The sequence below is a fragment of the Balaenoptera musculus genome, chromosome 8 (assembly GCF_009873245.2).
Source record: "Balaenoptera musculus isolate JJ_BM4_2016_0621 chromosome 8, mBalMus1.pri.v3, whole genome shotgun sequence".
Lineage (NCBI taxonomy): Eukaryota > Metazoa > Chordata > Mammalia > Artiodactyla > Balaenopteridae > Balaenoptera > Balaenoptera musculus.
Window position 1 is genome coordinate 14,411,289 of NC_045792.1, and position 25,813 is coordinate 14,437,101.

Below are 25,813 nucleotides of genomic sequence, written 5' to 3' on the forward strand. Positions count from 1 at the left end.
TGTTAATTTCTGCTGTACAGCAAAGAGATTCAGTTATACATATACATACATTCTTTTTTATATTCCATTATGGTTTATCACAGGATATTGACTACAGTTCCCTGTAATATGCAGTAGGACCTTGTTGTTTATCTATTCTATTTTTCTCTTTACTATTAGTTTTTTAAACTTTGCATGGTGACCTACACAGTGACTCAGCAAAGTGCACAAAAGAATTGTCTTTGCTCTAATTCCAGGCAACATAGCATGTGCACAAACATGCAGTCAGACAGACACACACACATGAAACTGGTATGTATTAGAGAATTTTTTCCCCCATGGAATCAGGGTTATAAAAATCTCAGAGGCTATTTAGACATTTCCTGGGTGAAGCAGCCTGCAGGTTTTTGCCCTTCCATCCATAGACTTAACAATCCAACCCCATGTGGAGTGGCCTGGTGACATCAGGTGGTATTGTACTTCTTGGTGGAGAGGTTTTCCTCCTCTGTAGAAAGTCTCAATTTCTTCAGCCATTTCTGTACAAAGGTTACCCATCAGGTATAAGTTTCTCTTTGCTTTGGTTGCTGCTCTTGCTTTCTAGCAAACTCATTTAATTCTACAGACAGTGCTCTTCATATTACATTAAATAAGCTTCTTACACCTTTAACCACACTTAAAGTTGCTCAGTTCTTCCTTACAGGAAAATTCCAGGTCACTTTTGTGGGTACTTTTGATTTCTTTCAAAAAATAATTCCCTCCAGAGGGTGGAGAGTTCATGTTTTCTTTCACGTCTTCCCCACTGCGTGTTGCCTGCTGTGGGCAGGAAGTTAACACTCTTCACTCGGGGCAACAGCTTGGATGGAAAGGTTGGCACATTTTCTGTTTATTCCCAAATTCGTTCACTTGGCTCTTCTTTGATAGGAACTGGCCAGCATCTAAACGTGTCTTTCTTGCTATGGTTATCTCTTTGCATAGAGCATGTCTTTTGAAAACAGAAATATCCATGTAATGGTTTTCTCTTTAGGAATGGTTTTTTCTTTAAGGGAAAAGAGAAATTACTTGAGCAATGGACAGATAGTGGAGGGGTACCGCATGGGCTAACCCTAGAGACTGGAAAGCCAGGGCTGAGGGCAGAGCTGGAGGAGGGAGGTGTGGAGAAGGCAAACACAAAGGAAATTCAAGGGAAGAGCTGTGCTCTGTACTGGCCTAATTACAAGGACCTACACTACAGCCAGAGTCAGCCAGCACATTCAGAGATAAGCTTTTGTAAAGGAACTAAAGAAGGAGAAAAGCAGAGGGAAGCAAAAATACCTGTGAACTGGCTTTTCAGTTAGGGAATGGGTGGGAAACTAGGAGCCAGAGACATCCCATTTCCTGTTTATGGGTGTCTAAATTCATGACCTGAAAGGAGAGACTTCAGGGTCTCTCTTCTTTTTTCTTCTTGTTTTGTTTTTGTTTTTGTTTTGTTTTGTTTTTCTGGCCACGCCACACGGCTTGCAGGATCTTAGTTCCCTGACCAGGGATTGAACCTGCTCCCTCGGCAGTGAAAGTGCAGAGTCCTAACCACTGGACCACCAGGGAATTCCCTCTCTTCTTTCTTTAGAAAGGAGATTGCAGGGATGAATTCTAGAAAAGGGGAAGGGACTGGCTAGGAGCACAGGACCAGTTAGCATCTATACAACATGAAGATTGTAGAACCCCTCTGACTTGAGCTACGTGGGGGGAACTACAGGGTATTTCTCTTACCCTTGGGAATGCCATGCTGGTTTGAATGAAGGGCCTCTGAATACTTTGTCCACGTTGGGTCATCTGGGGTGGAAAGGTGCATATACTTGGAGATTAATACTAATTTTTATTGTTGAGTGTATTTGTCTTAATGATGCCTCCTCTTGCCTTTTTGACTTCTGTAGGTTACTCCTTGGGCCTGAATGACTTGATTGTTTCCTCCGTGGAGCTAACAGTCCACGTGGGTGATTCAGCCCTGTTGGGATGTATTTTCCAGAGCACAGAAGAGAAACTTGTGACCAAGGTAGACTGGATATTCTCATCAGGAGAGCACTTCAAGGTAAGAAGGAGGAAACACTGCTGTGTATTAAAAGCCCCTGGCCAATGGTGTCAGAATGTGGGGAGAGGGAGAATCAGGTCATCCAGTGCCATGAGATGGGGCTGCAGGAGCTTGGGCTCTGGAGCTTGCCAGAACTGAGCCTCCTCCTAGTCTGGCCTCTTGGCTGTGTAATCAGCTGGGTAAATTACTCAAACTCTCTGACATTCAACTTCCCCATCTGTGAAGATGAAGGTGATTATAATAATGGTAATGCTTACTTTTCAGGACCTTGAGAAGCTAATGGGAGACATGCACATAAAGTTCTTTAGTTCCTTTCCTCTATTTCTCCCATTTGTAGAGTAGCATAGGTGGGTGGGAGGGTGGGAAGAGTGAAAACGCATTGGTCTAGACAAGAAGAGTTACGGCCTAGGCACAGGAACGGTGTCACAGTAATATTTTCTTTGGGGAGGAGGCAGATTCTTTCAGCACTCCACTGACACATTTATGGGCTGGGGAATCATCTCTTTCTCCTTCATGGCTGCTTAAAGTGTTGGCATTAGCAGATTCAGCATGGCTGAGTGAAGGCCTTTCATGGGAGTTCTTTGGATTAGGAAACAGTGTATTAAGCCTCATCTGAGATTCTGTGGAGATACTTGTATGTCAGGATCATTTGTGAAATATGTCCTAAGTAATATATTGTGAACAATAAAGTCCCAGTGTTTGCAAATGAAATATTGCTTTTGTAGCTCAGAGCATGTTATCCCCATAATGCTACTGTCACTCAAATTTTTATTACTATTTTTCGTTATAAGAGGGAAATACCCATGGTCTAAGTGAAAATAAGAATTCCCCATGGCTCCCCCTCCCAGTCTGTAAACAATTCTCTGTTGAGGACTCCTTCTCATGCCTTATGATAAGCTGCCTGGAGGAGGGCAGAAAGGACAGTGGTAACAGCCAACATGCTGGGGATTCTCACAACAGCCAGTCTGTGGGATTACATTTGGATGCCATCGACTGTGGGGGCCATGGCAGAACACAGGGTGAAGATGGGAGATGCTTTTCAAAAGTTGTGAGTTTGAATCCCCAGAGTGATCTTCAGAGTGGATGTTACATTTTACCTTAAACTGTAAGAAATGGAAATGTGTTGACCCTGTTTCTCCAATTGTCTTTGTATAAAATGAGCCACAGAGCCTTGTGCAAGTTAACGTATTGCCTGGCACATGATGATGGTGATGATGATGATGATGATGATGATGTTGATGATGATGATGATGCTGATGATGTTGATGATGATGATGATGGTGATGATGATGGTGATGATGATGGTGATGATGATGATGATGGTGATGATGGTGATGATGATGATGATGATGATGATGGTGATGATGGTGATGATGGTGATGATGGTGATGATGATGATGATGATGATGGTGATGATGATGATGGTGATGATGATGATGATGGTGATGATGGTGATGGTGATGATGATGATGGTGATGATGGTGATGATGATGATGATGATGATGATGAATTGGGTACCAAGCACTTTTTGATCACAGTGGTGATGATGACTACGCTGCCTCCACAGAACAGGGGCTTTTGAATCCAGACTCCTGGGTCTGGTGCCATGGACTTTAGATTTTCTCTGACGTTGTATTGCCCTCCAGGATGATTACGTGCTCTTCTATTATGCCAACATCAGTGTGCCTGTGGGGCGTTTCCAGAATCGTGTGCGCTTGGTGGGGGACATCTTACACCATGACGGTTCTCTCCTGCTGCAAAATGTGGAAGAGGCTGACCAGGGAAACTATACCTGTGAAATCCGCTTCAAAATGGAGAGCCTGGTGTTCAAAAAAGCAGTGGTCCTGCATGTACTACCAGAGGAACCCAAAGGTACATAAATGCTTACTCAGAGAAGGGCGAAGGGGCAAGAGATTTGGTGTGCAGTGAGGGAAGCGAACTGATTTTGTTGAGCAAATGCCAGCCATTGTGCTATGTACTTACCACGGAGTGAGTCCTCAATAAAATAAAAATAATGATGATCATTATTTTATTATTACTTTAACATGTTTCAACCTCATGAAAATGCTGTGAAGGAAGTACTGTATTCTCCTTTTCATTTTACAGATGAGTTAACTGAGGCTTAGAGAGATTAAGTGACTTGCCTAAGGACATATATTTATTAAATGGCATATCCAGTACTTGGACCCTGGTACCTCTGTCAACAAAGTCCATGTTTTTTTCACTATACCCTGATGCTTCCCATCAGTTATCCACGTTGATGTTGTGTCCATATTTTGTAGGTAACTATGTTAGGTGTTCTGGGGGATATTAAAGAAATGAGCAGATCTCTCTAACTTCCTAGGACCTCATGTTCCCATTTATAACTGGCTGCAGTAGATTGTTGGTTTTAAAAAACATGTTCTATAGAACACTCAAGGTCCAAGGAACCTGGTGGGCCACACAAAGGGTGAGAACAGGGCAGGGGATTGATAGAGGATCTAGTTGGGCAGGATCTCAGGCTTCCATCTCCACTACAACCAAAGTCCTTTTCCTTTTTCCTGTTGTATTCATTGGGCTGCCAGATAAGATTTTGTTTGAAGAAAGAATTCTGCTGCTTTAAAAAGTTTGAAAACCACAGAATTAGATACATTCTTTAAAAGTGTGAGATAGAAGGAACAGTCTTTGGCCTCAGGAGAGCTTGCTGTTTAGTGAGTGAACTAGAATCTGGACGCCCCTCTCCCTGCCAGCTAGTTTAGGTCCATTCTTTCAATGAGCTCCTTTGGAGCACCCTGTCCTCCTCTCTGGTGATATTCAACACACCTGTTCAGTTGTGTCTCCCCTGCTCACCTGGATCTGTATTCTTGGTCCCATGACCAGCCCTAGACACAATGCCTGGCATAGAGTAAGCATTCAGTAAACATTTGTCAAATGAAGGAAATTCTTAAATTAGCATCCCTCACTTGAATCTGACTTCTAAAAAATGGAATGGTAGAAGGAATTGTAGAAGGTGGCCTCTGGCCTCTCTCCTAATTTTCCCTACTTTTTTTCAATTGCATTTTTCTTTTGATTTTAAATCTATGGCTCTCCAGGAAGAAGAAATGAACCAACTGCCTGTGTCCCACAAGGATTATCTTTGAGTTCCCCCTTTCTACTTTGTTCTCTGATGCTGGGCCTGAGGACTACAAGCATGTCCTACAAAATGAGTGCCTATTCCTGCTTAGAAGAGACACAGAGGGAAGGAGCCCAAAGGAGGCAGTTTTAAGAACTGAGTCCATGGGAGCAGGCTAGAGCAATTTTAGGGGTAGTCAGATATTTCCCAGTAGCCACTGGAGCAACTTGTATTTACTTCTCCTTTCCAGCCAGCGTGGGAATAGCTCTAACTCCTGACCATTTGCCTGGTGGCTATCTCCTTCCAAGTGAAAACTCATCTAGATTTCCTCCACAAAGTTTACCCTTCAGTTTGTAATTTTTCTGTGTTTCTACTACTTCAACTCTTTTATTCATAGTTCTTATTTTAAACACTATAGACAATTTTCTTTTTTCTTTCTTTCTTTCTTTCTTTCTTTCTTTCTTTCTTTCTTTCTTTCTTTCTTTCTTTCTTTCTTTCTTTCTTTCTTTCTTTCTTAGGAATTTGCTTCCATTTTATTCTGTGAAAGGATTTTAAGGCATCTGAATGTGTGTGTTCACAGATTATATAATTATACTGTATAGATATATTATATAATAGTTAATGAAAAGTATAAAGACAACAAAAAGTAATTTTTATTCAAACTTGTGCATATAATTTCAGTCAGATGATCTTCATTTTTAAGATTCAAAATTGAACTAAAGTTTTCATATCAGATGAATTGCTTGAACAATGTTTTGAGTTTGGTTTAACATTTTGGAAAATATGTTGTTCAAGGAGAGAAAATATTCTTATTGAAGGGATTCGTGCACATGGTAGGTAGTATAGTATGTGAGCTTTAGGTGGCTTCTGGATGCCTAACTTCATTACTCTATTATTTTTATTCTATTCTAATCTCTTCTCAATTTATAAGGGTCTATGATTCTAGAAGGGAGGGAATATAATGAAATAATTAAAAGCCCATGTTTTGGAATCACACCTAACAGTGCTTTAAATCCTAATTTAGAGAAACTTCCTAATATTTGGAAAACAAAATTTCAGTGGTATAGACAATTTTCTTACAAATAAAAATAATATTAACTTCCCGTACTTTTGCTCTAGAATCAGCCATCCTTCCACTTAATGTGAGGTGGTAACAGTAAAGGGAGTGAGAAAGCGTGGGCTTTGTTTTCACTCAGTCCTGGGTTTGAGTGCTGGCTCTGCCTTTTACTGGCCATGAAGCTCTGGGCTCTTTCACTTCCTTCCTCTGTGAAATGGGAGAGTAATAGTGCATATCTCAAAATATTGTAATGACTAGGTGATATCCTAGGTGTCTAGCACATGCCTGGTGTGTTGAAGGAACTCAGAATGTTCAGTTCTTATTATTGCATTTAAAAAATAGAGTTCAATTCTTAATATACTCATAGATTTAGAGGGTGTTTCCTTCCCTACTGGTATTCTTTGGAGTGAATTTTTATTACTTCCAAAATAATTCCCTCCATAGAGTTTTGAGTTCATAATATTTTCTTTTACTTTCCTCCCATTGTGCGTCTTTCATCCTGGGTGGGAAGTTAACGTTCTCCAGGGACACAATTTGGATGAAGAGGTTAGCTGATGTACTGTGTTCCTTTATGAGCTCTGCTTAATGCTCTTTTGAAGGAACTCTGTCCAGTTAAGACGTAGGCTTGTGTCTCCCTTAAATATCATCCTGCCTTTCTTTTCTTAATTGACTTTGTGGTCGATTTATATAGAGCACTATTGAAAAATCAGAAGCATCTTTCTAATTGTTTTCTTTTTCAGGGACTTCTTGAAATGACTAAAGCAGTACACATATGATGGGGTCAGCTGCTTATACAAATAAGCAGGAGGCAGAGACTATGTGTTGGAAAGCCAGGAGCAGGGGAAGGGGGAGCAGATGGGGAAGTGGGGGCAGGGATTAAAACAGAAAGAAAAGCCAAGAGGAAAACTGTCTGTTGTCTTGGCCTAATTAGCAAGCAGTCCTGTGACCTGTACTCTAGCCAGAATTGTCCTAAGCAAGTCCTAAGACAACTTGTAGAAGAATAAAAGAAGTTGAAGAGAGTTACCCATGATTCAGTTTTTCATCTAGGAGAGCCAGTGGGTTATTTATAAGAATGAGAGTTATATAACTTTCCACTTCCTGTTTATGTTAAGCAGATGTGGGTATCTAAGTTGGTGAACAGAAAGTGGGGGGCTTCAAGGTTTTCTGTACTTTCTTTATTACAAGCTTGAAGTGGAGTTGGGGCTTGTGGGAGAAGTTCTACAAAAGGAGAAGGAGAAAGGAATGAAAGAGAACCAGAAAGTGTTTACTGAAGTCAGTGGGACCCTTCAGACTTGATGTATGTCAGTAGCTAGAGGGTATTGTCTTATCCTTGGGGTACTGTGTTGATTTGAGTGAGAGGCCTCTGAGTACTTTGACCACACAGAATAATCTGGATCATCTGTGGAGGGAAAGCGTGCAGTATTTGGTGGTGACATTGATTTTACTGTTGAGGATCTTTGGCTAAATATTATCTCTTCTAGAAGTTCTTTGGCTTCTATAGATTATACCTTGAGTTTGACTTGATTTACCATTTTATCCCCAGAGCTCATGGCTCATGTGGGTGATTCGACTCAGATGGGATGTGTTTTCCACAGCACAGAAGAGAAACACATGACCAGGGTAGACTGGATGTTCTCATCAGGAGAGCACGCCAAGGTAAGGAGGAGAAACCCTCACTGTGTATAAGAAGCCCCTGGCCGATGCTGTCAGGACAGAGCGGGGAGATCAAGAATCCAGGCACCAGGTGCCATGTGGTGGTGTCGTGAGGGCTTGGGCTTTGGAGCTTGGCAAAGCTGGGCCTCTCAGCTCAGCCACTTGGCTGGGCAATTTCAGATTCCAGTTGGGAAAAATGACTCTAATGAAGATGATGAAGAAGAAGAAGTAGATGCTGCTACTGCTCAGCTTTCCAGGTTGTCAAGACGCATACAGGAGACAGCTGGTGTAAAGCATTTGTACATGACTTGGCCACTGCATTTTAGTTCACTTCCTCTTCTCCCTTCCCCTTTTTGTAGAGTCCATGGGATAGCAAGGGGGATGATTTTGGTGGCCTAGCCAGGAAAGCAATGGGCTAGGCATAAGCACAATTGCATTCTTATTCTTTTTTTAAAATTAAAAACAATGTTTTTAATTTTTATTTTTAATTAATTTTTATTGGAGTATAGTTGCTTTACAATGTTGTGTTAGTTTCTACTGTACAGCAAAGTGAATCAGCTATATGTATACATATATCCCCTTTTTTGGGATTTCCTTCCCATTTAGGTCACTACAGAGCATTGAGTAGAGTTCCCGTGCTATACAGTAGGTTCTCATTAGTTATCTATTTTATGCATAGTATCAATAGTGTATATATGTCAATCCCAATCTCCCAGTTCATCCCATCCCCCCTTCCCCCTTGGTATCCATGTGTTTGTTCTCTACATCTGTGTCTCTATTTCTGCTTTGCAAATAAGATCATCTATACCATTTTGCATTCTTATTCTTTTTTTAAAAAAAATTATTTATTTATATTTGGCTGTGCTGGGTCTTCGTTGCTGTGCGCGGGCTTTCTCTAGTTGCAGCGAGTGGGGGCTACTCTCTTTGTTGTGGTGCACAGGCTTCTCATTACGGTGGCTTCTCTTGTTGCCGAGCATGGGCTCTAGGCGCATGGGCTTCAGTAGTTGTGGCTCGTGGGCTCAGTAGTTGTGGCTCACGGGCTCTAGAGCACAGGCTCAGTAGTTGTGGTGCACGAGCTTAGTTGCTCCGTGGCATGTGGGATCTTCCCAGACCAGGGCTCGAACCCGTGTCCTCTGCAATGGCAGGCGGATTCTTAACCACTGCACTACCAGGGAAGCCCTCTTATTCTTATTTGGGTTATTTTTATGAGTTTTCTTCTGTGCCCCATTGCCCCATTTATGTGATGGAGGGAATTATCTTTGTCTTCATGGATGCTTTGAATGTTGGGGTTAGTAGGTCCTGGGGGCCAGGGTGAGGAGTACTTCATGGGAACTCTGAAGTAGTAAACAGCAAGTTAGTTCATTAGACCAGTAGATGTCAACTATGGCATGGTGATGTCCTGATGGGTCAAGGTGTATTGTAAGAGACATCTCAGGTAACTTATTGTTAATAAAAGTTAAGGTACAAAGTTTAGAAAAAGATTTAACTTTTATAAATGAAGACATATTCCAGGTCATCCCTACAAAAAGTCATTTATACTCACTTGATTCCTATATGCTGTCTGAGTGGGTCAGAAATGGTGGCATCCAGATGTAGAGAACAAACGTATGGACACCAAGGGGGGAAAGTGGTGGGGGGATGAATTGGGAGATTGGAATTGACATGTATACACTAATATGTATAAAATACATAACTAATAAGAACCTGCCGTATAAAAAAATAAATAAAATAAAATTCAAAAATTCAAAAAAATAAAAAAGAAAGAAAAAAGAAATGGTGGCATCATGGTGGGATCTGGGGAATTACATGTAGTTCCAGATTCACCTCTGGGAACTCGTCATGCATTTATATGTCATCCACCAATTGAGACACTGCAGAAAATAGGATGAGAGTTGACATTTGGGGTTGTGAATTTGAATCACAAGAGACAAACCAGGTTTTTTCATTCATGTTTCTGTCTGTATTCCCATTTCCTTTTCTTAAAAGCTTTTAAAAAATAATATTTATATAACTTTATAAAAAATTCCAACACATTTATTTAACAAGTATTTTAAAAGCATCTGCTATGCAGTGAATACTCAAAGCTCCTGCCCTGATGGGGAACTTACAATCAAGATGGAGGGATAGAACCTAGGGGCAAGACAGGAATAAAGATGCAGACATAGAGAATGGACTTGAGGACACGGGGAGGGGGAAGGATAAGCTGGGACAAAGTGAGAGAGTGGCATGGACATATATACACTACCAAATGTAAAATAGATAGCTAGTGGGAAGCAGCCACATAACACAGGGAGATCAGCTTGGTGCTTTGTGACCACCTAGAGGGGTGGGATAGGGAGGGTAGGAGGGAGACACAAGAGGGAGGAGACATGGGGATATATGTATATGTATAGCTGATTCACTTTGTTGTGAAGCAGAAACTAACACACCATTGTAAAGCAATTATGATCCAATAAAGATGTTAAAAAAAAAAGATGGAGGATATACATAGTAAAACAATGAAGAAATAAATACACAATATGTCAGGTAATAGTAAGAGCTATGGAGAACAAGAAAGCAGGATTTTGTGGTTGTTATTTTATGTAGGTGGTCAGGGAGACCTCATCAAAAAGGTAACATTTGAGCAGAGGTCTCAAGGAAGTGAAGGAGGCAACCGTGCATCTGTCTAGGGGGAAAGAGTGTTCCAGGCAACGGGAGCAGCAAGTGCAAAGGCCCTGAGGCCAGTACTCAAGGAGCAGCAAGGAGACTGGTGTGGTTGGAGTGAAGTGACCCAAGTAGGTGAGGAAAAAGCCAGTAGAAGATGAAATCAGAGAGGAGATGGGGGTGGGGCAGCTCATGGAGGACTTTGTACTTTTAGGAGAAATGGAGGGCTATTAGAGGGTTTTGAGCAGAGGAGTCATATGATTTAACTTATATTTCTAAAGGTTCATCTGCTGAGAATAGGCTGTAGTGGGGAGTATAGAGGGATACAAGTTGAGAAGCTCTTGTAGGAATCCAGGTTAGAGATGGTGGCTTGGACCAGACTGTGGAAGAGGTGAGAAGTGGCTAGATTTGGGATGTATTTCGAGGGTAGAGGATTTGTTGTGGGATTAGATGTGAGTTGTTCAAGAAATAGTGGAGTTAAGGATGACTCCAAGATTCTTAACCAGAGCTTAAGGAAGAAGACGTTGCCATTTACCAAAATGGGATGGATAAGAAGGAACTGGTTTGGGGGAGAATTTTGGAGTTCAGTTTTAGACATGTTTCAGGTGCCTATTGGAAATCCAACTGGATATGTCATAAAAAGTAAAGGTGTACTTTTACTTTTTTTACTGGAGAAGTGCAAAAAACTGAAAGTCCCTCATTCCCACTTTCCTCATCCCTCTCTTGAGATGGAAGAGTTGTTTGTGGTTTGGTGGCGTCCTGCACAACTATGTGCCCGCAGACACGTGTGTCCATGGATTTGTGTTACTAATACCTTCTGATAGTACCTTTACTGTTTCCACACACAGAGCCTGTGAGTCCTGAGAGCTCCCCTCTCAACCTTCCCGGCGCCCCTCTACCCCAGTCCTTCAATCTCATACGTTTTGCCTTTCCCTTCTAGGAGGAGATTGTGTTGCGCTATTACCCCAAACTCAAGGCACCCATGGGATACCCTCAGAACTGGGGCCGCTTCCAGAACCGTGTAAACCTGGTGGGGGACACTTCCCGCAACGATGGCTCCATTATGCTCCACAGAGTGAAGGAGTCTGATGGAGGAAGCTACACCTGCAGTATCCACCTGGGGAACCTGACAGTCAGGAAAACCACTGTGCTGCACGTGATCCTGAAAGAGCCTCGAAGTATCTAACATTTGGCTGGAGAGGGAGGAGGGACCTCATAGCTGGTAGGCAGGGCCAGGACTAGGGTGAGGCTAGAGAGGCTTCTAGGGCGCAAAATTTAAGGAGGCATCACTCTCAGGTGCTGTACTTGCCTGACCCTGATAAGCCCAGCACTTATCAAGCACTTGTACCCTGTACTTGCATGACCTTGAGAGTGATACGTCCTTAAATTTGGTGCCCTATGCACCTTACTTGCCTCACCCTAGTTCTTCCCTGCTGGTAGGTCAAGGGAAAAAAAAGCTAATATTGAGTGAACACCACCCCTCTGCCAGACCTCACTCATCATTAGTGTAATATACTAAGTTAAATGTACAGGAGCTCAGAGATGGATTGGAGTTGTTTTGACTTGACTTCAAGGGAGATGCTCTATGCTCTGTAGTGGAGAGGAAGATGATCCCGAGCTGGTGAGAGACAGCAAAGAACAGAGAGAAAACAGGAAGGGGCCAGAACCAAAAATAGAGGGGTTTTCTGATCAAAGATTCTGTAGTCTGGCGAAACACTGTGTATTAAGGCCACTGGTGAGTAGGAGAGTAAAGACTCAATTGTGTTGACTGATAGAGGTTGATAAGTGAGGAGTTAAAGTTAAACCATAACCCAGTTAGCAGTCAGGATGTGGCCTGTGGACTTTGCCTTTTGCTAGGGCCCCAGGGGTTGGCTGTGGTTGGTTGGGGGCAGGGATAGAGGTGAGGGTGCAACACACCCAGTACCTCTGGCCAGAGACTTAAGTCTATGGAGGCACCTTCTTGCCAATAGCAAAGAATCCCAGCTGGAGAGGGAAGCAAGACAGATGGCTTTCTTCATTCTCAGAAGTCTTAGCTCCACTTCACAGAGAAAATAGAAGCCATTAGCGGGAGCTCATTCAAATTTGGAGCCCTCCCCACCCACAAACGGACCTACATCTGCTCCCATCCTCATCCCTGCCCTGCCATCCTGAGCTCCCTTCCACCCAGGGCTTATCTGAGCCCCTGTGCTCAGGTGGTGCTCTCTCTTCCTTCTCAACATCCTCACAACATGGCTCTTTAAGCTTGTACTTTCCAAGGGCTTCTACCACTCAGCACAAACATACACTCCACTCTTCCTCTTACCTGTGTCCTTGTCTCCTTTAGCTCTCATCCTATATCTTTATTTTTCTTGAAACAGCTTTATTGAGATACAACTCACATACCTTACAATTTACCCGTTTAAAGTGTACACCTTGATGGTTTTAATATATTCCGAGTTGTGCAACCTTCCCCACAATACATTATGTATTTCTTTCTTTACACAGCCAGAGAGCTTGCTAAAGGGCTGGACATGGTGTCTCCTGTCTCATCTCCCATTAACTGATAGCACACTGCATTCAGGCTTCTGCTTCTACCTCTACTCTAGCGTAGATCACCGATGGTACTCTAATGGCACATCCTCGACCTTCTCTACCTCAGTAGTATTGAACACCATGTTGTATATACATTCAATATATTCTATGTTAGATACAACTTTATCTGTCTGCCTATCTATCATCTATCTATCTATCTATTTATCTATCTATCTATTTATCTATCTATCTATCTATCTATCTATCTATCTATCTATCTATCTATCTATCTATCTATCTATCTATCTATCTATCTATATGTCTATGTATTATATGAGCTCCACCCAAATATTCCACAAATACTCAAATACAACATATCCAAACCTACCCCTCTCACCTCTCCCCAGCCCATCTCTTCAACCTCAGTTAATGCCACCACCATCTACACAGTTATCCAACTGGATGCCTGGGAGTTGTACTTGATTCTTCCCTTTCCCATGACCCCCAATCTAAAATCAACAGGTCCTGTCATTTCTACTACTGACTTAAAAAAAAAAAATCTTTATTGGAGTATAATTGCTTTACAATGTTGTGTTAGTTTCTGCTGTACAACAACTTGAATCAGCTATGTGTATACATATATCCGCATATACCCTCCCTCTTGCATCTCCCTCCCTCCCACCCTCCCTATCCCACCCCTCTAGGTGGTCACAAAGCACCGAGCTGATCTCCCTGTGCTATGCAGCTGCTTCCCACTAGCCATCCATTTTACATTTGGTAGTGTATATATGTCGATGCTACTCCCTCACTTCATCCCAGCTTCCCCTTCCTCTGCTGTGTCTTCAAATCTGTTCCCTACGTCTGCGTCTTTATTTCTGCCCTGCTGCTAGGTTCATCATACCGTTTTTTTTAGATTCCATATATGTGCATTAGCAACCCATATTTGCTTTTCTCCTTCTGACTTACTTCACTCTGTATGACAGACTCTAGGTCCATCCACCTCATTACAGATAATTCAGTTTTGTTCCTTTTTATGGCTGTCTACTACTGACTGGATCTGCCTTCTTTCCCATCTGTCACCACCACCTTATTCTGGCTGTCGCATCTCTGTCTTGGACTGTAGGCCTCTAAAAAGTCTCTGCTTTCATTCTCAGTCACTACCCCTCATTCTTCATGCAGCTCTGAGTGCCGTCTTTCTCAGTCACAAATCTCAACTGCTTATAATCTCTCAATGTCTTCTCCATTGCCTAGGGAAAAAAAGCCAAACTCCTCATTGAGATAATCAAGGTCCTTCATGACTTAGATCCTATTATTTATCCAGCCTCATTCCCCACCACACCTGACAAACACAACCTTTGAACCAGACCCATGGAACTCTTGCTAGTTTCTAAAAACACCATCCTGTCACCTAAAAGCACCTAAGAGCTCCAGACCTTTGGTATAAGGTCCCTATCATCCTTCCCCATATTGTTTGCCAAAAATACCTTGATGTTTCCTTTAAGACTCAGCTTAAACTTTAAAACGTTTGCTGACAAATTCTCAGGTTCTGCTCCCCATAGAATTGGGTACCCTTTTCTCTATGCTGCTCTGTACTCTATATGGACTGCTCTCAAAGCATCTATAAGCAGTCTGTGGTTTTCTGTTTACATCGTTTCTCTCCTTGAAGGCAGGGACCATGCACTATTTGTCTTTGTATCTACTGTGCCTAGTGATATCTGGCACCCAGGAGGTGTTTGATGTGTATGTTCAGAGTGAACTGAGGAGATGAGTGAAGGGTGCCATAAGGGTGGAAGTGCTTTACTTTGTATCATGACTATGGGGTTGAGTGTTGTAGCCTAGAGCAGGCTCTAACACGTCTGTTATTTCTGTCATTTGGTAAACCACATTTTAAGATAGAATTATTAATGTGAAAGGAAACTCTACTGTAGGTGAGGTGATATTCTCTTTTCCCACCGACCTTAATCTACATTTTAAGGGTAAGCAAGGGGAGGGTCAGCGGACTTTGGTCCTCAATCTAATGGGGACAGCTGGAGTCCTAGTGTTTCAACATGGAGTGGAGTCTGACCTTCTCCTCCCACTTCTGACGTGGCTGTTGCTACTTGGTCTAGAACTGGTGAGGATCCCAGCTCTTTTCTGGAATACTGAGGCCCTGTCATTACTTTTCTCCTTTTCCCAAGCATTGGTGACCCCAGTAACCCTCAGACCTGAGATCCTGGGCGGTAATCAGCTGGTGATCATTGTGGGGATCATCTGTGCCACTATCCTACTGCTTCCTGTTCTGATATTGATTGTGAAGAGGACCTATGGGAATAAGAGGTACAGGGCTGCTCCCATCTCTTGGGCTGGGGGGCTGGAGATGCCTCTAGCCTGAAGTGGAAGAGAGTGATAAGGCTCTAAGCGTGCCATTTTCACAGAAGGGGGTGTTTTAAACCAGAATCATCTGTGGTTACCACATTAGACGTCATCGTATAGCGACCCCACCCCCTTTGCTCACTGTTATCCTGAAAGGCCTTGCACATTCCCACACCATCCTCATTTTACAAAGGTTACAAAGACTTACAGATGTTGGTCCAAGTAGAGCACAATTAAGAGTATAAATCTTATGCCAGAGCCATAATGGTGTTATTCAATGCCTGAGAGAAACGATTTTTGAATTATCCACAGTATGTATACACTTCGTAGAGAAGCTCAGATTTTGAAGGTTGTCAGTGGCTTTATCTAAAGGACCACATTTTAATTATGAGAAGCTACTTTTGAATGAATGGCCTCAGGTCCTAAATTATTTATTGTTGAAATGCGTTTTTAAAGGCTTGAAATTCTCCCAGTACCTCAGAAATACACCGATGCTCTGGCACAGGCACTAGTGTTTCACTGGCTGTTCGCAGGTTCATATCCTTCCGTTTATCCAACTATTGATGAACTATGTTGCTAGGGCAAATTGACTCTCTTTTTGAAATAGTGTCAATGGGCAAGAACCCCCATTAAGACTGAGTAGTGCTGACTTTTGGGACTCCTTTCCGCATGGGACGTGTATTGTACAGAAACTGCTGCTGCCTGCTAGGTTTGCACTTGACTCCCCAGGGGCTCTCTGACTTGGTTTTGAACTTGAAGGTCTTTGCTTTGGGCATGTGGACAGCACTGAACTGAGAGTTAGACAACCTGGCTCCCCTGTCAGCTCACTTCCCCGCTCTGGGCCTCAGTTTCCCTCAAAGTGAAAAGCAGCACCCCCATGTCTGTCTACTAGTTTATTCTAAAGAAATAGTCAGACGGATGTGCTGAGACTTGTGCATAAACATGGTTGCTGTAGCAAAGATTACAATTAAAAACTGAAATCATTCTCAGTGCCTGTCAGAAAGGTAATGATTCAATGAATCGGTATTCCATTCAATGAAATACCACATGGCTCTGTATGTAATCATGCAGAAAGATGTCCGAGGAGTAGTATTATACAATATATAGTATGATCTCATTTTAATAAAAAAGCATATTATGTAATTCTCTCTTCAGCAGCATATATACTAAATATATTTTGTGTGAGTATACTTACACTTGCATTGAGAGAGGTTTGGAAGGATAATTCTAAAATATTAATAGTGCTATTTGGGATAAAAAAAAAGGTGGGTCCTAGGAGGGTAGGGGGTTTACTGGAATTCAACTTCAGACTGTCTACATTTCTGTATTATTTGAGTTATTTTACAATCAGAGCATACAACTTTATAATCAGAAAATGCGATTAAAATATTTCTACTCTCAGACAAAAAAATATACATTCCTTTCTAGCTTTAACCCTGGTTGTTGTTGTTGTTATTTTTCTTTTTTAGCTCCACCTTAGGCCAAAATAGGAAAAAAAGGAAGCCTATTTAGTGACAAATGCAGAAGGCAGATTGTCAAGCGATCAAAGGCCAAGGGCAGAGGAGGGGCCAGAGCTCCCAGCCCTGGGTGTCTGAGGGAATAATTCTGCTTGGCCTCCTCCCTGGAAGAAAGAAGCCGGGAGCCTTTGAAGTGGTGTCTCGCTGAGCTTCTACTGCTCCCTGCTGGTTCAGCTCCATCTCCCTAGTCCTTGGGAATGATAAAATCGAATCCCATGGCCCCTCTCTATTAATTCACTTAAAATTGTTATGGACAGAAAATTGTTAGGGTGACAATAGAGAGGTTGAAGCTGTCGTTCAGCCTAAACTATCTCCAGATGCCTTTCTGCTCTCCGTGAAAGAGATGCATCTCTCAGATTTCAAGCGGAGCTGGGTAGCGTGGGCTGTAGGTGTCTGGGAGTAGTTCCTAACCTGGGGTCTCTCTCTTCATAAAACTCTGTGTGGTCTCATGTTGTCACCCTTGAATATACGGTGCTGGCTGGGTAATTGCACATGCTTTTCATGCCTTTGCAGTACAGTAACTTCCACGACCTTGGTCAAAAGCCTGGAGAACACAAAGAAGGCAAATCCAGAGGTAAGAGAAGAACTCTGCCATTTTGCTGCTGTGCTCAGTGAGGGCAAGGTGGAGACTGCTCCAGGATCCAGGTGGTGTCATTATCATTCCCCTGTGAACTGTGTCTCAGTCCTCGTTATGTCTCGGCGCATCCACTGCCTGGCGCAGAGCAGCGGCTCAGGAAATCTCCATCACTGCAATGAGTCCCTGGGAGAGTGAGTGGCGTGGGGCGGACAGGGCCAGTCCAGCAGCCCAGTACATCCTTGGAGGGCCCTGGGAAAGTCCCAGTTCAAGCCCAGCTCTGCCACCTCCCTGAGCCTCAGTTTTCTCATCAGTAAAATGAGTTTAAGGACAAACATATTTGCCCCGTTGTAAGGTTCAAATAATATGATGATAGGCAAGTGCTTTGTAATCTATGAGGCACTGTATCAATATAAAGGATGATTATGATCCATTCCAGAGTTAAGTGAAGGAGTTAGTTGTTCAGATTAAATATTCGGGGACCTTTGGAAAGAGAGGATCAAGAAATTTTTCTACCATATTAGTTTGTGATAAATAATTGCTACTAGGGACTGAGAAATGGATTAGTTTCCTTGAACTCTTTTTTTCCCCTTTTGTTCTTTCTTTTCTTCCCTCCTCCTTCCCTTCTTCCCCCTCCCTCTCTCCTTTCTTTCCCCCTTCCTTCCTTCTTCCCTCCCTCCCTCCCTCTCTCTCTCTCTCTCTTTCTTTCCTTTGAAAAACTCCTCTTATAATATTTGCCTTTCCATCTTTTGGGCTGTTTGTGACCCAAGAGTAGGATTTTCTCACAACATAGTGCAGGGGACTCCAGAAGTCCAAGACTTTGTCAATGGATGCTATCACTTCTCCAAATAGTGACAGGAATGGGAATCACAAAGTACCTCTGACCTCACAGATGTGAAGTTCAGTGAGGGCTGTTCCTGGCATATAAACCCTCTGGAAGAGACGATGACAATTAGCTGCTGATGAATGCCGTCTTGCCATGACTCTAATTAGGAGGAAATAATCACAAAGTACAAATAATTTGGCAAGATAAGAATTTTCTGCTGCTACCTCAATGCCCATCCAAACAAAGATGTTTGATTTTTTTTTTTTTTTTGGCCACGCCATGCAGCACGTGGGATCTTAGTTCCCTGACCAGGGAGCAAACCCATGCCCCCTGCATTAGAAGCGTGGAGTCTTTTTTTTTTTTTTTTTTTAAATAAATTTATTTATTTATTTTAGCTGTGTTGGGTCTTCATTTCTGTGCGAGGGCTTTCTCTAGTTGCGGCAAGCAGGGGTCACTCTTCATCGCGGTGCGCGGGCCTCTCTTGTTGCGGAGCACAGGCTCCAGACGCGCAGGCTCAGTAGTCGTGGCTCACGGGCCCAGTTGCTCCCCGGCATGTGGGGTCTTCCCAGACCAGGGCTCGAACCTGTGTCCCCTGCATTGGCAGGCAGATTCTCAACCACTGCGCCACCAGGGAAGCCCAGAAGCGTGGAGTCTTAACCACTGGACTGCCAGTGAAGTCCCAGATGTTTGACTTTTGAACCAAAGAATTTGTTCTTAAGATAGTGTTCTTTGCTGATGAGCTAATTTTCTTAATTTCCAGGAAGTCTGAGGACTGGATTATCGTGACCTATGATAATTCTCTAGCTCTTAGTAACCCTCTGACCTACTGATTTTGGTGGTTGATGCCCTGGAGAACCCCTGTCCCCTTGAAGAGTGGTAGATAGCCTTTTCTCTGGCATGTAAGACTTGTTGAGTTTTAGGGATATTTACATGATTTTCTCCCCTCTAGAAACATATCTACTCCTCAATAACCATGCAAGAGGTGATTGATGAAGAAGAACCAAGTGGGAAGTCAGAGGCCACCTACATGACCATGGTGAGAAATATTCTGGGTCCAGCCAAGCCAGGTATCTGGAGGCAGGAAAAGGAGCTGGGAAGGATATGGCAAACTCATGGGGAATGCACATTGCTAGGTCCCCTGGGGAGGCCACTCTGCTGAGGGCAGAGATTTTTCTAGGTAGTAGGAAAGGGTGAGAAGCTGAAGCTCTGCTGGATAGAAAAGTAATATCAAACTTGTCCTTATACCCAATTTCGAGTATTATGAGTATCTCTAGGGCTGGAGAGGATTGATCTTAGAGGTAAAAGGAAGTGCCTTCATGAAGGTAGGCAAGATCTCTGCCTCATCAGTACAATACTGGTTTAACACAGCATAGTAAAGAGGGGGCTGTAAGATCCTTGCACAAGCATGGGATCGTGTCACAAGGGATTGTTTTCCTTCCTTTCAAAATGTCCCTTCCAACTCTTAGATTTTTAAATTCTGTGACTTATTATACCTTGACATAATCTAATTGCCAGCAAGGCTGCATGCTGAATTTCATGTAATAATACAGAGTCTGATTCCTACTTTCTCTTTGCTCAACTCTCCAGGGAAGTCCAGCACCTAGAAAAGACACTGGCTGTGTAGTGAGTAGGGGTAAGGACAAAAGGACTGAGCTGGCGAGGGATATGATGCTATTTGTAGACGAATGATAGGCACCCCAGCCATGGAGGGAGCAGTGTTCTGCTGGGTTCAGGAAGGCTGGCCTCCTCTGTTTATAGGATGATGGCTTGTGTTTGTTCCTGTCACACCAGCGCTAAGGACACATGACTTCCAGATGATTACAGCAGAGAAAGGTTCTGCCAGGGGAGTGTGAGATCAGAGCCCTGGCCTGGCTCCACCAAGGGAAACATAAGCTCCCCTCTGAAGTTGAATATAGTCATTCCGCTCCCCCCCCATCCTTCTCCTGTTATTGCCATGTGATGCTACAGTGACTGCCAGAACCTCACCTTAGAGACCTGCTGATACAGCTGCACAGTGGCTGCTGCTGAGTGTGTCAGCCGCCTGGGTGGTACTGTTTGCAGATAGTCTGTGGGGCAGAGATGATGGAGGAGGGAAAGCCAGCTTCAAAGCCAGCTTCCCCATGTTCACTGCCAGGTGCTTGTGATTTAAACTTTGCAGAAAACGGCACCCCTGTCCCCTTGAAACGGTTTCAATAAAGCGAGTGTGATGCGAGGCCAAGGCCACAAACTCAAAGCCCTTCAGGGGTTGTCAAATTATTTTAAAGCACTATGTACCAAATTAAACAAGCCCGTGGGTGAATTCTGGCCTGCGTACCACTTGTTTGAGACCTCAGGTAGGGAGGTGTTATCTGAAAGAGAGCAGGGTAATAAAGAACCTTTGCTTCTTGATTAAATTTACTTAAATGAAGGGGGCACCACGCCGTGTCCCCTTTCTGAGGCTGTATAGCACAATGGTTAAGATCACAAGCTTTGGAGTTGGACACACCAGGGTCCAAATCTTTACCCTGACTTAGAAGCTAGCTCAGTCTTAGGCAGGTAATTTAGCTTCTCTGAACCTCAGTTTCCTAATCCTTAATGGGAATAATAAAACCTATCTCTTGGGTGGTGAGGGTCAAATGAGACAGTGCATGTGAAATTCAGAATGGGCCAGACAGATGGAAAGAGCTCAATAAATGGTAACTATTATGATTGAAATGCTTCTGACAAATGTGCTTTGTTTCTCTCTCCCCACAGCACCCAGTTTGGCCTTCTCTGAGGTCAGCACCAACTAGCCCATCTGACAAAAAGTCAGATGGGGGAATGCCAAGAAGAGAGCAAGCCTTTTGAAAAGAAGGGGGAGTTCCCTTTGCCCTTGGCCGTGGTAGAGACTCTCTTTTCCTTGTGTCCTGAGTCCATATACCAGTTATGTCAGACCCCCTGCCCTCCCAGTCCTCCTCTGGCCTCATTGCTTAGGCAAAGGGCTGAAGATGGAGGGCTTGAAGCTTGGCAGAGAGATGGGACAGCTCTGGAGGAACAGGCCCTGATTAGGGGGAGCATGGACTTGGTCCCTCTGGAGTGGGACACTGGCCCTGGGGACCCTGACTGAGCTGCCACAGTGGCCTCAAGCATCCCATCAGGTCAGACCCTCTGCTTGGGTGGTGCTCTTTGTGGATGGTTACAGGGAAGAATCACAGAGATAAAAACCAACCCAAATGATTTCTTTGGCCAATTATCCCTAAATAAATGCAGTGTGTGGAAATCATCCTGTGTTTCTACCCTGGCTGAGGGGCAAGTGGAGTCCTGGTGAGGAACCTATGGTGTGGAACTCCTGAAACAATTGAAGTGACTGGAGGAAAGCCCTGCTGTGACTTACACACTGGGGACTGGTTTGAGGCCTGGGAAAGTTTTGAGGAGGTGAATGGGGTTGGAAGTGGGGTATGAATACAGCTCTTTGATTTAACGCAGTGCTTCTTGATTCTGGCTGGGTATCAGAGTGGCTGGTGGTTCTTTGCTGGGCTCCACCAGAGTTGTTCTGGTTTGGACTTCATGGGTGGAGCTGGGGCACTTGCCTTTTTCAAAAGTGACACTCATGTGTCGCCAAAGAGGACAGCCACTGATTTAACTCTTGGTCTGAAATGTGAGGCTCCCTTACCTTTGGGTTACTATTGTAAGATTTAATAAGGTTAGTTTTTAAAATCCTTTGGTTCTGAACTCTTATTTCTAGTCTGGGCCCAGCTCGGATCTCCTCGTCTTTATTCCCACAGGGACTTCCTCCTTCTCTGCATCCCACTTTTCCCTCTTAGCCATTTAGGGCCTGGATAAAGAGCAGGTCTTATGTGGGTCTCTGATTTCTGATCCATTCTTAAGTGAGCTACATGTTTTAGAATTGGAGTATAGTTGCTTTACAATGTTGTGTTAGTTTCTGCTGTACAGCAAAGTGAATAAGCCACATGTATACGTATATCCCCTCTTCCCTGGATTTCCTTCCCATTTAGGTCACCACAGAGCATTGAGTAGAGCTCCCTGTGCTATACATTCTGTTCTCATTAGTTATCTATTTTACACATAGTAGTGTATATATGTCAATCCCACTCTCCCAATCCATCCCACCCTCATTTCCCGCCTTGGTATCCATACGTTTATTCTCTACATGTGTATCTCTATTTCTGCTTTGCAAATAAGTTCATCTATACCATTTTTCTAGACTCCACATACATGCATTAATACATAATATTTGTTTTTCTCTTTCTGACTTACTTCACCCTGTATGACAGTCTCTAGGTCCATACACGTCTCTACAAGTGACCCAGTTTCGTTCCATTTTATGTCTGAGTAGTATTCCATTGTATATATGTACCACATCTTCTTTATCCATTCCTCTGGTGATGGACATTTAGGTTGTTTCCACGTCCTGGCTATTGTAAATAGTGCTGCAATTAACATTGGGGTGCACGTATCTTTTTGAATTATGGTTTTCTCTGGATATATGCCCAGGAGTGGGATTGTTGGGTCATATGGTAGTTCTATTTTTAGTTTTTTAAGGAACCTCCATACTGTTCTCCATAGTGGCTGTATCAATTTATATTCCCACCAACAGTGTAAGAGGGTTCCCTTTTCTCCACACCCTCTCCAGCATTTATTGTTTGCAGATTCTTTGATGATGGCCATTCTGACCGGTGTGAGGTGATACCTCATTGTAGTTTTGATTTGCATTTCTCTAATAATTAGTGATGTTGAGCATCTTTTCACGTGTTTGTTGCCCATCTGTATGTCTTCTTTGGAACAATGTCTATTTAGGTCTTCTGCCCATTTTTTTATTAGGTTGTTTGTTTTTTCGATATTGAGCTGCATGAGCTGTTATATTTTGGAGATTAATCCCTTGTCCAGTTGATTCATTTGAAAATATTTTCTCCCTTTCTGAGGGTTGTCTTTTCGTCTTGTTTATGGTTTCCTTTGCTGTGCAAAAGCTTTTAAGTTTCATTAGGTCCCATTTGTTTATTTTTGTTTTTATTTTCATTACCCTAGGAGGTGGGTCAAAAAAGATCTTGCTGCGATTTATGTCAAAGGGTGTTCTGCCTGTGTTTTCCTCTAAGGGATTTATAGTGTCAGGCCTTAGCTTTAGGTCTTTAATCCATTTTGAGGTTGTTTGTTTATTTATTTATTTATTTTTTATAATGGGGTTTCTAAATTTAGGGTTTTTTTTAACATCTTTATTGGAGTATAATTGCTTTACAGTGGTGTGTTAGTTTCTGCTGTATAACAAAGTGGATCAGCTATACATATACATATATTCCCATATCTCTTCCCTCTTGCATCTCCCTCCCTCCCACCCTCCCTATCCCACCCCTCTAGGTGGTCACAAAGCACCAAGCTGATGTCCCTGTGCTATGCGGCTGCTTCCCACTAGCTATCAGTTTTACATTTGGTAGTGTATATATGTCCATGCCACTCTCTCACTTTGTCCCAGCTTACCCTTCCCCCTCCCCGTGTCCTCAAGTCCATTCTCTATGTCTGCATCTTTATTCCTGTCCTGCCCCTAGGTTCTTCTTGACCATTTTTTTTTTTTTTTTTTTAGATTCCATATATATGAGTTAGCATACGGTATTTGATTTTCTCTTTCTGACTTACTTCACTCTGTATGACAGACTCTATGTCCATCCACCTCACTACAAATAACTCAATTTCGTTTCTTTGTATGGCTGAGTAATATTCCATTGCATATATGTGCCACATCTTCTTTATCCATTCATCTGTCGATGGACACTTAGGTTGTTTCCATGTCCTGGCTATTGTAAATAGAGCTGCAATGAACATTGTGGTACGTGACTCTTTTTGAATTATGGTTTTCTCAGGGTATATGCCCAATAGTGGGAATGCTGGGTCATATGGTAGTTCTATTTTTAGTTTTTTAAGGAACCTCCATACTGTTCTCCATAATGGCTGTATCAATTTACATTCCCACCAACAGTGCAAGAGAGTTCCCTTTTCTCACACCCTCTCCAGCATTTATTGTTTGCAGATTTTTTGATGATGGCCATTCTGACGGGTGTGAGGTGATACCTCATTGTAGTTTTGATTTGCATTTCCCTAATGATTAGTGATGTTGAGCATTCTTTCATGTGTTTGTTGGTCATCCGTATATCTTCTGTGGAGAAATGTCTATTTAGGTCTTCTGCCCATTTTTGGAATGGATTGTTTGGTTTTTTGCTATTGAGCTGTGTGAGCTGCTTGTAAATTTTGGAGATTAATCCTTTGTCAGTTGCTTCATTTGCAAACATTTTCTCCCTTTCTGAGGGTTGTCTTTTCGTCTTGTTTATGGTTTCCTTTGCTGTGCAAAAGCTTTTAAGTTTCATTAGGTCCCATTTGTTTAGTTTTGTTTTTATTTCCATTTCTCTAGGAGGTGGGTCAAAAAGGATCTTGCTGTGATTTATGTCATAGAGTGTTCTGCCTATGTTTTCCTCTGAGAGTTTGATAGTGTCTGGCCTTACATTTAGGCCTCTAATCCATTTTGAGTTGATTTTTGTGTATGGTATTAGAGAGTGTTCTCATTTCATTCTTTTCCATGCAGCTGTAAGTGGAGCTACATTTTTGAAGGGTTTCCTGAACTCTGCAAATATCAAGAACCCTCTATACCACACTCATCCTTCACTTTCTCTTTTACCAACGGCTCTCAGGTCTCCACTTGGAGGCCTGAAGCCTCTTGTTGTTCAGCCATGGCTAAGAGTCATTAAATGTTTCCTTCTCACCTGTCAGCTCTCAATAAGGAGTATGTCAATAATTTACAGTATGTGGATTGAAGGCAATATCCTGTCCAAGACATACCAGAGAGGGGACACGTGTTGACATGATAAGGAGAGGGGGGAGGAGGAGTCTTTCATATACTAAGAGTTCATGGGGAGGAAGTGGTTTCATTTCTGGGCTATAAGGTAACATGCTCTCCTGGGCTAAGGGGTCCTTTTCCATTTCCTCAATTATTGTTTTCATAGGATGACGACCTTCAGGATACCTAGTGAGATGGATGGATGGTGATTGTACATCTGTTGTTCTGGGTGGAAGGGGATACTTGGGATAAGAGCTGGAGGGTGGGCTGGGCAGCTTCTCCATACGTTCCTTCCTGCAGAGGGTGCGTTCCCCCGGGAAGTGTGGGCATGCCTCTCCAGAGTTTGACTTGCCCACATCAAATCTGAATTTGATTCATCCAAGGTTCGACTTCCATTCTAAGGAGGAGGAAGAGGAAGCCCACCTCTCTCCCACAAGCTTACCTCTCCACAAATCTTCCTCTTATACACAGGCATGGAGTCAAAGTTGAGAGTGCAAGTCCACAGCTGTCAAATATAATTTTGCCCCAAACCAAAATAGCCCTGCAGGGGACCATGGAAAAGAACTGCTTGCTCCCTCATGCCCTTCGCCTAGGGGTGGCCGTCTACTAAATCCAGGGCCATGAAGGCATATGGCGTAGGGAATGGCTTCAAGGTCAAATAGGCCTGGTTTAAATCTTGGCTCTGCCTCTTGCTCGCTCTTCAATATTGCAAAGTTTATGTCAATTCTTTGAGGCTATTTCCCAGA

General features: G+C 43.0%; 1 protein-coding gene across 2 annotated transcripts in view; it reads left to right on the plus strand.

Moving 5' to 3' along the window:
• JAML (junction adhesion molecule like) overlaps nt 1-21,509 on the plus strand; it is a 33,566-nt gene extending 12,057 nt beyond the window's left edge. The window contains exons 1-9 of one of the 2 annotated variants that reach the window (XM_036862419.1): nt 1,193-1,400; nt 1,558-2,044; nt 3,691-3,916; nt 7,736-7,848; nt 11,429-11,666; nt 15,177-15,315; nt 17,382-17,442; nt 19,218-19,304; nt 21,002-21,509. In XM_036862419.1, coding sequence (XP_036718314.1) covers nt 1,856-2,044; nt 3,691-3,916; nt 7,736-7,848; nt 11,429-11,666; nt 15,177-15,315; nt 17,382-17,442; nt 19,218-19,304; nt 21,002-21,094 — 1,146 coding nt within the window. In that variant the 5' untranslated portion in view covers nt 1,193-1,400; nt 1,558-1,855 and the 3' untranslated portion in view covers nt 21,095-21,509. Of the gene's footprint in view, nt 1-1,192; nt 1,401-1,557; nt 2,045-3,690; nt 3,917-7,735; nt 7,849-11,428; nt 11,667-15,176; nt 15,316-17,381; nt 17,443-19,217; nt 19,305-21,001 lie in introns of those variants that run through there. The other variant, XM_036862418.1, reaches the window with a different exon arrangement.
• The last annotated feature ends 4,304 nt before the right edge of the window (nt 21,510-25,813 follow it).